Raw genomic sequence first — 12740 nt, forward strand, 5'->3', positions numbered from 1 at the left:
TTTGCACTTACCTGAAGGTAGGATTATTTAGGACTGACACTACATCCTCGAAAAAATCACTAGGATTAAAGCGAAGAGTGGCGAAGACGATATAAATATCCGTGTTGCACTGAAGCGCATCAGTCTGTCTTCGGACGCGGAAGAGGTAGGAGGGTTTACGGTTGTTTATTACAAGTGGCGCCATCTATACAAAGAGGGCTCAAACTACTCATCAAGTTACCGATCGATTTATCGACAGGGCAGTCGGTAACTTATCTTTTAGTTTCAAACGCTCTCCGATAGTTGGCGTTAGTGTTCCCTGAAAATCAATCGGTAAGTTGTCATGTAGTTTCCGCCGTTTTTGTATAGATTGTGCTAGTGTCAGATTTAAAAACATTTAATTTATGGCGGTCTTTTTAAAATGCAAGTTTGATGGATTGGCCAAGCAGACACGACTATAATACAAACTGGGTATCTGAGACCCCCAAAACTTAAAACCTCTTGAGAACAAAGACATGCCCAGTCATTTTGTCTCTGTAACCACTGCTGTAATTGTACCTTCATATTTGATTGGACGTATACACGGTTTTTGAACACATTCAAACAATGCTAAGAACAATTTTCATGTTAATGTGAACAAAGAATTGACAATTATTAAATAAAAAAAATATAACATAACTTATATTACTAATTTCACTTATTTTTATACAAAATTTATAGGACAGTTATAAATTATATCGTTTAACTTGACAGGTAATTATTTACGTTATTTATAAAAGAAAATGTTGGATTTAAATTGTAATAAAAAATTATATATTAATCTTAAAAAGGAGAACATATGTTATACTTTATATATACTTTTGTAGATGCATTTTTTTGCCATAATGAAGTAATTTAGATTAAGTTAACCTAAGCTAAATTTATTTATTTAATTATTTTAGTAGTTATACTATGAAATTTTATTTTAAAGATAAGGAAGTAAGCATTGTAATGGGAGAAAGTCCTTGGAAAGATTGGAGACCTTTTGTTTATGGGGGTTTAGCTTCAATTGTTGCAGAATTAGGTTTGTAATATTAAAATTTTATAATTTTTCACGAAAGAAAACTATTAAAAACATTATATAATTTTTATTAATGTATGTTTTCCAATTAGGTACTTTTCCTTTAGATACTACAAAAACTCGATTACAAGTTCAAGGACAGAAATTAGATAAAAGGTACACTCGCTTAAAATATTCTGGTATGACAGATGCTTTGCATCAAATATCACAGCAGGAAGGATTTAAAGCTCTATATTCTGGGTAAGTGTACATATGATTTTATAATATTTACTTGTAAAAAAGAATATGTAATTATTTTTTTTATTATTTTAATGATATATTCTAAGTATCATATTATTGGATTTCATGTTATTACTAATATTTTTGTTGTATAGAATTAGTTCAGCTATTTTAAGGCAAGCTACTTATGGAACTATAAAATTTGGCACGTATTATTCTCTAAAAGAGGCAGCCATGGATAAGTGGGAAACAGATGATTTAGTTGTTATAAATATTGTATGCGCTGCATTAGCAGGAGCTATTTCAAGCGCAATAGCTAATCCTACTGATGTAGTGAAAGTTCGTATGCAAGTAACTGGGATTAACTCAAATTTATCATTATTTGGTTGTTTTCAAGATGTGTATCATCATGAAGGTATTCGCGGATTATGGAGGGTATGTAAACCATCTATTAATTTAATTACAAGTTCCTAATATATTCTGTTTTATTTGTATTTAAAATTTTATGCACAGGGCGTAGGACCCACAGCTCAAAGAGCAGCAATTATTGCAGCTGTAGAATTACCTATATATGATTATAGTAAAAAGAAGTTTACCACTGTCTTAGGAGATAGTGTTGGTAATCATTTTGTGTAAGTAAATAATATATTTATGCAAATTTATTTCTCTTTCATGGGGTACAATTTAATATAAATATCTAAAAATCTATGTATTGTTTATGTTACTACTATCACTAAAAAAGTAATGACAATATTAAGTTTAATTATCATTGTTGAAGTTTAATATAAAATCGCAAGGGTTGTACTCAACCCTTATCCAGGCTGTTGGTGTTCATCATGTATTATATTCGTTATATTTTTATTATACTAACAAATGATGAATGAAAACAAATTTCAAGTGCTCATTTATAGTAAGTGATGTCATGTGAGTATACTTGAATCAGAAGCAGTTTATTAACCATTTATTAACGTTTTCTTCTGTAATATTACAATTAATTGTTAATGTTTTTGAATAAATTATATAATAAATTCTTTAGTAAATTATATGGTATTATTTATCACTAATGATTTAATATTATGTATGTTGTTATTATAAAATAATATGATAAATTTTACTAACAGAAATATTTTTATACTTAACAAATAAAATTTTATGACAATTTTATTTCGTAGAAAATGAATAAAGTGAAAGATAATTAATGACATAATCTGCCCAAAAATATTTATACTGTAACGTTAATTAGGAAGGAAGTAATATTTTTCTAAAAATGAAAAATTTTATTTCCAGGTTCTTTTACACTGTCATGCACATGGGCACATGCAGTACGTGAACATTGAGATGACCACAGAGATTCAAAATGGAAGTTGTATTTAATATTTTTTATTTCATATAAAAATCATTACACAGATGATTGACCATCTTAAATTGCATCATGAATTACTTTTTGGTTAGCACTTATACATAAAATTTACAAATAATCTGTCGCTTAGTTTTTATAAATTCATACTTTTCTTCATTGGTTCTATGTACACAGAATATTTTCATTCTGCTGTGTTTTATTAGTAAGACAAAAATGCAAGATTCAGTCTGGCAGACATCACAGTTCATATATTAATTCACAGTGCCTGGATAAGGGTTGTTCTAATGGAATAAAGCCACAATGAAAATTGAAGTAAAAAAAAAGAACTATATAATTGTGCTAATGTAAATTTTAACGTTCAAAAATGATATGAAGTATATGATACATATCGTATGTCATATTAATATATGTTTTAGGTCCAGTTTTATAGCTAGTATGGGAAGTGCAATAGCTTCTACTCCCATAGATGTTGTTCGTGTAAGTTTAATTAATCAATTAATATCATATTTTGAGTTCTTCTTACTGTCATATCAATAATGTTTTAGACGCGCTTAATGAACCAAAGGAGGGTACATAATACAAGTGGTATATTACAACCTCATATTTATAGTGGAACTATAGACTGTTTTGTTCAGGTATGTAATATCAAATATTGAATATCGTGATACCTTGAATATCGTTAACAATCATACATATACTTTTTGTTTTTATAGACCTTTAAAAATGAAGGATTCTTAGCCCTCTATAAAGGTTTTGTACCTACTTGGTTTAGAATGGGGCCATGGAATATTATCTTTTTCATAACATACGAACAATTAAAAAAGTTAGATCATTCGAACTTAGCGTTAAAGAAAATATTTGAAAACTCGGATGAATAATTATAAACGGTTGAAAATAGGTAAAATAAAGAACTATATACGTGTGTAGATGTGACAAAACAGTGGTATAAATGACAGAAAATACCTTAAGTTTATATTGTATAATTTATTTTTATGAACATTAGATATATGTTAAAGGAAAACTATCTAAGAAATAGTATAAATAGAATTTATTTTTTCATGATGATTAGATTCTAATCATTAATGAAAATATATTTACAGTAAACGAAATGTGATGTGCTCTACAAAAAGATATTATAACTTTTCTATTTGTTCAAAGTCAGAAAGATTACTAGTCAATATATAATTCCTAATAAATAAAAATCATAAGACATATCCCGTTTGTATTTTATATATACGTTTCTACGACAATTTTAATTTCATAAATCTTTCTCCATTTAAATACTACCCGTAATTATATTACTTTTATGTTATTTGTGTTTGTATTAACTTCCTCAGGAAATATGTCCAAAGAACGATTTACTATAGGGTGAAAGTTGTAAAAATTGAAACAAAGCATATTTTATAGAACAAGAAAAACAGTATTTTAAACGTAACATGTTTATATTTATGATGTTTTATAAATTGTTAGAAATGTACAGTGGTACAACATAAAATATATTAAAATATTATAAACTTTGGAACATAGACTATTAATGAATATTGTAACAATTTTAATCGAATACGGTACAACTGTTGTAACTTATAATCAAATAAATCCTTGAGTCATAATATAAGTATCACAAGAAGAATTATAACTATTTACAGTTCCATATAATTATCTTTTTATCTTTTCCACCGGTTAAAATTATATTATTTTCTGTCGATACTGATAACGCATTAACTGGTCCTAAAAATAAACATCTTTTTAATTATATATATTAATTAAATAAATATATACAATTCAAATATACCCTACCATCATGACAATGTATTTTTGTTATAAAAGTTCCACCTTGACGATTCCATACATTAATATTTCCATTGCTATCTCCTATCAATAAAAAGGTTTCAAACCATGATAACGTTAGAGGTTCGTATTCTAAGGTTGTACGATAAATCTGAGTACTTGTAAAGACATCAATTATGTTCAATACTTTGTCCTGTGCAGAGGATATTATACTTCTCCCTTCTTGATCAAACAGCATTGCATTTATTTTACAAGTATGAGCTACACAAAAATTCAACGTTATTATATGTTAGAGCAACAAAAAATAATTATTTTTAAAACATACGTTTCACAGTGAATTGTAAGTCATATGTATCCATATTCCACAAAAAAATTTCGCCGTCTTCTGTGCCAGATACTAATAATGTTTCATCTCTATAAATGTGTTTAGGATTAAAAAAATTTCACCAATGCAATATTTAATAAAAAAAATGCAAGAAGCTTACCTTGAAACATTAATACAAGTTACTTTAGAATCATGGTCTAATTGTGCAATAAGGCATTCTGCTGGTTTGATTTTAGTTCCCGAAATATAGCTCTGCCAAAGTTTTGCCGTACAGTCCCATGAACCAGATATAATAATTTGACGCGAGGAACTTAATGCTAAACAAGAAATGGCATCTTCGTGTCCTAGCAATGTGTCTATTACTCGTCCAAATTCAATATCATAAAATATTCTATAAAATTACGATGATTAATGAATGATTTTAAATATATGAAATATACATATATGTTGAAATATCGCTTACAGTGAATTGTCCCAGGAACCTGCAACTAATATATTGCGATGAAAAGATGTATAATATGATATGCAAGAAGAAAGTGGTAATGGTGATAAAGACACGCTACGCCTTAATTTTTTATTTTTTATACTGTATAACTTAAGCATTCCATCTTGTCCAACAGATATTACTTCATCAATCTCTTCTTTAATTATTATTGCAATGCTACTCACACTGTCTTTGTGAGATTGAAAGGCCACTGATTCACATAATTCAAACGTCTTTGTTTGATTTTCATCATTTTCTATAAAAGATCGACGTTTATTTACTCAACTAACAGTTAATTTAAAAATAAAAATTATATACAGCATACCTGTTTCATTTTTAACTGAAGTTAAGGCAGTTTCAACATACAATTTATCCAACAATGAAACAGAACGTTTAGGATGTGGTAAAGTAAAAATCTGTTTTGGTATTTGACCAAATTCCATAATCTGTATTTCTAAACCGTGTCTATCGTTAATATCACGAATGGTATCTAAATCTACTGCTCCCTCATAGCACAAATGAAAAAATACTGAAATACAGTGAGTTATCAGATAATCATTCTTTGTACATGAAATTTTTTAATTAAGTATCAAATTACCATTATCAGCTTTATCTGCCTCAACTCCTCTTTGTTTGTATCCAAAAATTAAGTCAACCCAATGATGAAGATTTTGAGAAACATAATCACTCTCTAAAGCATTTCTTAATACTTGTATAAAATGAGCTGGCCCTAAAATTTAAGAACCAGTTTGTATTTATATTCTGAACAATTACTATTTCCAAAGAGTAAATGTATACCATTTGCCCATGGTGGTAACTGTACATCTCCTATTTTTGTACCATCATGTCGGTAACCGAAATCGATACCGTAACTATTTACTAAAAAATCTCCACCATTGTTCGTGTCATAAAATTCCGGGATCAGTTCTTTAAAGTCAGACATGTTCACCAAAACATTTTTCCATACGTCAGCTACACTGTTAGGTGTTTTTGTTGGTAAGAGTGAAACAAAAAATCGATTCTGCAGAGTTGACAGAGTAATTATGTACTTTTTACAGTATAAAAAGCAATTACCATAAAATTTTGCCTTGTCTGTGCGATTTAAAATTATGTTCACATGTATTTAATATAATTTACTATATTATCGTTTCAGTTGTAATGGTATAAACGATTCTCTAATGTTTATCAATTGAAATTCATACTTTTATAGCATCATTACAGTGTACACTTTCATAAAAAAAATACATACATACCTATTAAACATCCTATCTGGATGATCAAATCTTCCATTTTGTAAACAAAGCATATACTGAGGATATTTTCGCACTAAATAAAATAATACGAATCCTGGCGCACTGTAATGAGAACCATACAAAAATTTTGGTTCTGACATTTCCAAATATCGTTCCTATAATATAATAATATCTTCATTCTATCCTTAATCTATTTTAAATTACTCAGCATAAAAGATGAATACCTTCAACCTTTCTAATCGATTTTTTTCAAGCGCACCAATAGGTTTTGAAAGATCCCTGTAAATACTAGAATCATTTAAATCCAATGTGGAAGATGTATAATCTTGTATTACCCAAGGCATTACTGGATACTGAGTCAAATCATGAAATGTTCTGTCTGCCAAACTAAAAAATGTATATATAACCAAAATATATCAAAGTAATTTTTTATTACAATTAATAACGATATAAAAATTACCTATTGATGTATAAAAGGTAATCATAATTTGATAAAGAACCATTCTGCCATCTCATAGTCATTTGATTCTGGGGAACCCTTTCCAAAGAAACTGCGGACTGATTTAATAAACTTGTATACAATTCATCTCTATCATTTGGATTTTTTAATGATATAAACAGATGTTCAACTTTATTTTCCGGATGTCGTAACCATTTAATTTCAAGTCCCTGTTATAAAAAAAAAAATGCTGTAGATCAAATTATAAGTATGATTGTACACTGATGTACAATGTTATACTTACAACTTGTCTTAAGAGAAATCTTCTTTTAATAATATTAATAATATCCTTTAGTTGTATCTTTAGAACTGGGTGCTAAGAATTACCAATCGTTACTATTGTTATCATTATGAATTATTATTATCATAAAGTACACACCTGATCCAGATTATTATAAGGCTGAAAATAAATCCTTGAAGTTGTTAGAAGTATTCTTCCTGGATTTATAACAAGAGGTAATACTTTATTCGCTTGAGTCTCTAACACTACTTGTTCGTATAAATCTTCCAACCATGATGTATCAAATGATACTCTAGATTGTCGCGAATGCACAATAGCCATAATCTGTACAATAATAACTGTTTAATAATTTCATTTTTCAATGTAATAGTAGAAGTGATGATTATTGAAATTACCATAGCATTTTGTTCAGCAGTTGGCAACGTAGCTGCTCTGAGTAGTTGTAAAATTTGTGGAAGACAATCATCCACTTTTGCATAATTAAAATAAAAGTAGAAAGTAGCATTTTCATGTATAAATTTATATGGTGCAAGTATGTTTTTCTCTAACATTTCAACATACTGCTTACATTGAATCATTAACACATTACCACATCTGACAAATAAAACTAAATTTATAAAATCTTCAATGTACTGTATACATGTTTTTAAATTTAAAAGAAAATTATATATACTAACTTTGCGAGGGCAGTGTTAGATTTACATTGATCAACTGCTATAGTTTCTTTAAGTTGAATTTTAATTAAGGGCTGATTAATATCCTTATTTACAAATACTAAGGATTTTGAACATAATTTTAATCTTCCATCTATCCACTGATCCTGTGAACTTGAAATATCAAGTACCTTCATCTGGACACTATAATCTTCAAAAAATATCTCCCCTGGTTCTAAGAGGAGCATTGTAAACCTAATACAAAATAACCCATTATATAAATATATTTATAATAGTAAACTCCAGTATATGGTAAATTATAATTAGTGATATAATTTTATATAATTCCATTACAATTGTAGACTACAACTAACAACAAATGGATAAATAAATTTTATTTATAAATACAATTTTATAAAATATTAAATACCTACCTCTCTTTCTCCATTTTTATATAAATTTAATTATACCTATAAATTATAATAAATGATACACATGATTTATTGAAATATTTCTTACATATCAAATTTACATGATCATTTCTCTACAAATAAAATAATGTTTTATTATAGGTTAATGACAGTATGAATCATTATCAGTGACTACAGATAGTGGAAGACTGGACATGCCTTTGTTCTCGAGAGGTCATGATTTTGGGATCCCAGACACCCCCAAACGCAGTTAGATCTTATGTGCGGAACACAGCCAGTATAATAATCGTGCCTGTTTCACCAGTCGGAAAGACCCAATTTTCACTCCTTTTGATTCTATTTTTTCTTTAAATCAGTCGAAAGCAGCACAAAACTGAACAATTATTATTGTAACAAGACCGAAAAAGACATGTTTCCGCATTATTAAAAGGAAGGATTTGCTGTATTTATCTTCTTAGCTTATTGAATAAACTCATTAGGAGCATGAACGTGTTGATTTTATTACATCTGTGTGTCTCGCCTATTATTTTATCCTTTTATTCATTATTTTACCACCGTCCCAAGTCATTTATTATTTTATCCTTCTTCGTGGGCTTCGGCTCAATCTTCCCAATTATTTATTATTTTTTTGTCTTTAAGGGCCTCGCGAGGCCCAATCCTTTATCACTGCATCCCTTACATGTCTGCATCCTTAACATCCCTGTATCCCTTATATCATTACATTCCCTATATTCCTGCATCTCGCATATGCCGATATTCCTTATACCTCGGCGGCATCCCTTACATCTCTGTATCCCTTACACTCCTGAATTCTCCCTGCATCTCTTGTATCCTTTCAACCCTTATAATAAATATATTATAAATAATGTACTTATGGCCACTGGTTCGAATACAGGTAAGTAAAGGTAAGTAAAGTCTCGTGAAAAATAATTTTAAATTTAATTTGTGGCAAAATTTAGTTCCTTTTTTGCCACCAGAGGGCGCTGTTTCGACCTCGAAATCTTAGTTCAACTTTTTCCCACTAGAGGGCCAAAATCTCGGCAAGGTTTAGTTCCTTTTTTGGAAACCAGATGGCGCTGACTCCACGTCGAAATTTTAGTTCAACTTTTTCCCGCTAGAGGGCCAAAATTTCAGCAAGGTTTAGTTCCTTTTTTGGAAACCAGATGGCGCTGAGTCGACGTCGAAATTTTAGTTCAACCTTTTCCCGCGGGGGGGGGGGCAAAATTTCGGCAAGCTTTAGTTCCTCTTTTGCCGCCAGGAGGCGCTATAATGGGATGCATACAAAAGAGATGCAAGGATGTAATGGATGCATGGATGCAGGGATGTAAGGGATGCAGAGATGTAAGGGATGCAGGGGTGTAAGGGATGCAGGGGTGTAAGGGATGCAGGGGTGTAAGGGATGCAGGGACGTAAGGGATGCAGGGATGTAAGGAATGCAGAGATGTAAGGGATGCAGGAATGTAAGGAAAGCAGAGATGTAAAGGATTCTTTTTTTTTGAACGCGGGGAAATCTTGCATAAGATCCCCCACCGACCTCTGGGGGACAGCGGGGGAGTGTCAGATTCCTCCTGACTAAAACCCCACGCCGACCGACACTGGCGCTAATCAAGTGGTCATCATTCAACGAACGTCTTAAAGTTAACGCAAATAATCTTTACAACATTTACAAGTGTACTTTTCAATTTATTTATAATACAGTTACAATACAATTATTCATAAGTACATGTTTAAAAAATAAATAACAATAAGTTAGCATAAATATTGACATTTTCCAGAAAACAATGTTAAATTCCCACTTATATAGCTATAAAGTATTTTGTACATTATCAGAATTGCTACAGAAATGTGATGTATGCATTAACACTTACTGAAGGTACTACATATAATACTTGAATAACTCAGATCTTGATTTATTTATTAATAGATAAGAATTTAATAGGCATTTGTTCAGTCTTAAATAGTATAGACATTGGATGGTATACAAAAATTCATCAATCACAATATATGAATTTTGTACTTTTTAAAACTGCATGTATTAAATATTAAATATTTATATATTACTTATTTTAACAGATTCTAATTTAGTGTAATACTTTTTGCATTGACAAAATGACAAAACAAATCATACATTTCATAATGTTGAAATACTATATACAGGAAATTATTGTTTATTCTTGAACCGTGTATAAAATTTATTTTCTTACTTTAATATATGTATGTAAGAAAATACTGTGTCGCTAAAAACATCCAGCACAATAAATATTTGTTACAATATTACTTGTTTCATTATCAAAAATATTTCTCAATTTGAATAACATAAATAAGAATTTAATTATTAAATTAAATATTCTATTGTACAGAAAAAATAATATTTATACCGCAGTTCACCAGAGTCCATAACTGCGAAAAGACCTGTTTTCGTTCTTTGCGCTTCTCCAGTGCGCATCTTCACCCTGATTGGCGATACTCCCAAACGAAGTGGAAAGCGATTAGCAGAGAGCTCGCTGCGTTCCCCCACCATCTTCCAACCTGCGCGTCGCAGTTATGGACTCTGGTGAACTGCCGTATAGAATAAGTAGAATAGTTAACATAAATAACAAATAAACAGAATCACTGCAGAGTGTTGTACAACAGTTTGTAAATTGTGTACACACTACCACATTGTCATACTTTAGAGTTAAGTTATTAGAGACACATGTACACAAATATCAATATTCCATTTAATATTCCAATCAAATAATTCACTTGCACCCCTGATGTTTTTGGAAATCTGGAAAAAGTTAAAACATGTTACAAGAATATTTGAACAGTTCCTGTTTGTACATATTTTTATTAAATATAGTCAAAACTCTTTCAAATTCTGACTTACCTTCGATTAGAAGGACTAAAAGGGGAAGGCGGATTGATACCAGGAATACTGCTATCTTTGTAAATTATAAACCAAGTAAAACCCATCATTATGAGACCACATACTGCTGCTCTTATCAACCATCCATATGTTTTAACAACTGATGTCATCACATTCAGAACATCATCGTATTGACTAGTATTAACAAACTTTTCATTCACAGTGGTTAATTGTTTTACATTAAATTCTGATACACCAGATGTATATGATAAATCAAATACATTGGAGATATTTGAAAACATAGTTATTGGTGACATTATATATTTAAAATTATTTTGTAGCTGGACAATATTCCCTGAAGAAATTATATCAATGAATCAAAAACAATGATTACAAAATTGTTCATTACATGCAATGCTGCAATAAGCCAATTTGTTTCTATAAAAATGATGTTTCTAATAATATATAGCAGATACTAAATATATTTTTTTTATAAATTTAGCAATGATCAATGCAATGTTACACAAATTTAATAGCTTAATCTATAAATTTTACAAAGTTTGAAGCTTGTCAATACGAAGATCTTGGAAAAAGTAATCACACATACTGTATTTTCTGTATTCTGTCAATATCATAGCAAAATAAATATACAAAACAAATACATAACAAACATGCAACACTTATTGACAAGCATTAATCTTACAAAACATATCTTTAACAGAAAAATGTTATCTCTATACAAATTATCACTTACCGTAATTAATATATAATTTTCCCAAAACAATAGACAATGACATTATGAAGAGTAAACAACTAAAAATCCACTCATTTATTTGTAATTTTCTCCATAACCTTACTGGTGCTGTATAATTTTTATTGATTACTGACTCTCTAGTTCCATTAGAAAATAAATATAATTCCTTCTCGGTCATTTTTAATTCCAATTAGAAACAAACCATGTATTCTCACCAGCCACTCAAAAGATCAGAAATGACAAATGATATGAATCTCCAAAAATAACAGTGAATAATAACATATGTGTGTATGTGTATAACGTGTGATTCATATACAATACATATATATATATACATACATATTCACATTCACGTGCATGTGCATATATTCACGCATGCGTTTAAGATTCTCAGGATCGTATCATACCAAACACAGAAATCTAAATTTAACAATATATTATCATATCATTTTACGTTAAGATAGGTACTTATAACAAATAGTTTAAAAGCCATATAAACTATTGAACAGATTAAAGCTAAAAACTAATACCAATTTCAATTTTTTACCATATTATATACGCAGATATGTATTATAATATTGCATATGTATGTAATTATTTCTTCAAACTTGTTGCTAATTGAGGTTACCAAATATTGTAAATATGTTCCTGAAATATCATATTTAATTTATCATCTAAAATGGTAGGTGCAAAAAAAGATAAATAATACATACTGTTGTAACGTTCCTGCGAATGCTACAAACTTATGGAGGGGCGAAAGATAGCTTGGAGTTTTCAACTAACCGTATTCGTCATTCGGTTAGTGGCGGAGACAGTGGTAAAAAGAGCTGGTTCTCGACTAGGTGA

The 12740-nt window shown here is 29.6% G+C and overlaps 3 protein-coding genes across 6 annotated transcripts; 1 reads left to right on the plus strand and 2 right to left on the minus strand.

Annotated features, from left to right (window-relative positions):
• Positions 1–149: 149 nt before the first annotated feature.
• Bmcp (uncoupling protein Bmcp mitochondrial) lies at positions 150–3740 on the plus strand. Of its 2 annotated transcripts, XM_034321563.2 has the most exons (9): positions 150–312; positions 700–732; positions 950–1042; positions 1132–1279; positions 1414–1693; positions 1772–1890; positions 3035–3095; positions 3164–3253; positions 3332–3740. In XM_034321563.2, exons 3-9 carry the CDS (start codon positions 970–972, stop codon positions 3494–3496), a joined length of 936 nt encoding a protein of 311 aa, XP_034177454.1. In that variant the 5' UTR covers positions 150–312; positions 700–732; positions 950–969; the 3' UTR covers positions 3497–3740. The 2 variants fall into 2 exon arrangements, with proteins under 2 accessions (XP_034177454.1, XP_034177453.1); XM_034321562.2 differs by lacking the exon at positions 150–312 and having other exon boundaries at positions 398–732.
• A 374-nt stretch (positions 3741–4114) lies between these two features.
• On the minus strand, positions 4115–8453 carry LOC117602935 (protein FAN). Of its 2 annotated transcripts, XM_034321540.2 has the most exons (16): positions 8296–8453; positions 7886–8116; positions 7604–7802; positions 7347–7532; positions 7212–7283; positions 6929–7137; positions 6693–6855; positions 6469–6623; positions 6014–6192; positions 5814–5945; positions 5541–5744; positions 5195–5471; positions 4892–5122; positions 4732–4820; positions 4416–4667; positions 4115–4346 (listed from the first exon to the last, which is right to left on the minus strand). In XM_034321540.2, the coding sequence occupies exons 1-16, from the start codon at positions 8307–8309 to the stop codon at positions 4255–4257; spliced, it is 2685 nt and encodes an 894-aa protein (XP_034177431.1). In that variant the 5' UTR covers positions 8310–8453; the 3' UTR covers positions 4115–4254. The 2 variants fall into 2 exon arrangements, with proteins under 2 accessions (XP_034177431.1, XP_034177432.1); XM_034321541.2 differs by lacking the exon at positions 8296–8453 and having other exon boundaries at positions 7604–7815; positions 7886–8025.
• A 1526-nt stretch (positions 8454–9979) lies between these two features.
• LOC117602688 (uncharacterized) lies at positions 9980–12734 on the minus strand. 2 transcript variants are annotated; one of them, XM_076691324.1, is made up of 5 exons: positions 12608–12734; positions 12442–12542; positions 11895–12314; positions 11162–11216; positions 9980–11062 (listed from the first exon to the last, which is right to left on the minus strand). In XM_076691324.1, exons 3-5 carry the CDS (start codon positions 12070–12072, stop codon positions 10978–10980), a joined length of 318 nt encoding a protein of 105 aa, XP_076547439.1. In that variant the 5' UTR covers positions 12073–12314; positions 12442–12542; positions 12608–12734; the 3' UTR covers positions 9980–10977. The 2 variants fall into 2 exon arrangements, with proteins under 2 accessions (XP_076547439.1, XP_034176889.1); XM_034320998.2 differs by lacking the exons at positions 12442–12542; positions 12608–12734 and having other exon boundaries at positions 9984–11062; positions 11162–11495; positions 11895–12289.
• Between the last annotated feature and the right edge of the window lie 6 nt (positions 12735–12740).

Source organism: Osmia lignaria, chromosome 12 (assembly GCF_051020975.1).
Source record: "Osmia lignaria lignaria isolate PbOS001 chromosome 12, iyOsmLign1, whole genome shotgun sequence".
NCBI lineage: Eukaryota > Metazoa > Arthropoda > Insecta > Hymenoptera > Megachilidae > Osmia > Osmia lignaria.

What these genes read in the sequence shown, in the direction of transcription:
- Bmcp (XM_034321563.2), top strand. Translation starts at nt 970, where the DNA reads ATGGGAGAAAGTCCTTGGAAAGATTGGAGACCTTTTGTTTATGGGGGT. An exon ending in TTTAAAGCTCTATATTCTGG is followed by an intron (nt 1,280 to 1,413) that starts GTAAGTGTACAT and finishes TTTGTTGTATAG; the next exon opens with AATTAGTTCAGCTATTTTAA. An exon ending in CTATAGACTGTTTTGTTCAG is followed by an intron (nt 3,254 to 3,331) that starts GTATGTAATATC and finishes TTGTTTTTATAG; the next exon opens with ACCTTTAAAAATGAAGGATT.
- LOC117602935 (XM_034321540.2), bottom strand. An exon ending in TCTAACACTGCCCTCGCAAA is followed by an intron (nt 7,803 to 7,885) that starts GTTAGTATATAT and finishes TTTATTTGTCAG; the next exon opens with ATGTGGTAATGTGTTAATGA. An exon ending in ACTTGTATTAATGTTTCAAG is followed by an intron (nt 4,821 to 4,891) that starts GTAAGCTTCTTG and finishes ACACATTTATAG; the next exon opens with AGATGAAACATTATTAGTAT.
- LOC117602688 (XM_034320998.2), bottom strand. Translation starts at nt 12,072, where the DNA reads ATGACCGAGAAGGAATTATATTTATTTTCTAATGGAACTAGAGAGTCA. An exon ending in AAAATTATATATTAATTACG is followed by an intron (nt 11,496 to 11,894) that starts GTAAGTGATAAT and finishes TAATTTCTTCAG; the next exon opens with GGAATATTGTCCAGCTACAA. An exon ending in TTTAGTCCTTCTAATCGAAG is followed by an intron (nt 11,063 to 11,161) that starts GTAAGTCAGAAT and finishes AACTTTTTCCAG; the next exon opens with ATTTCCAAAAACATCAGGGG.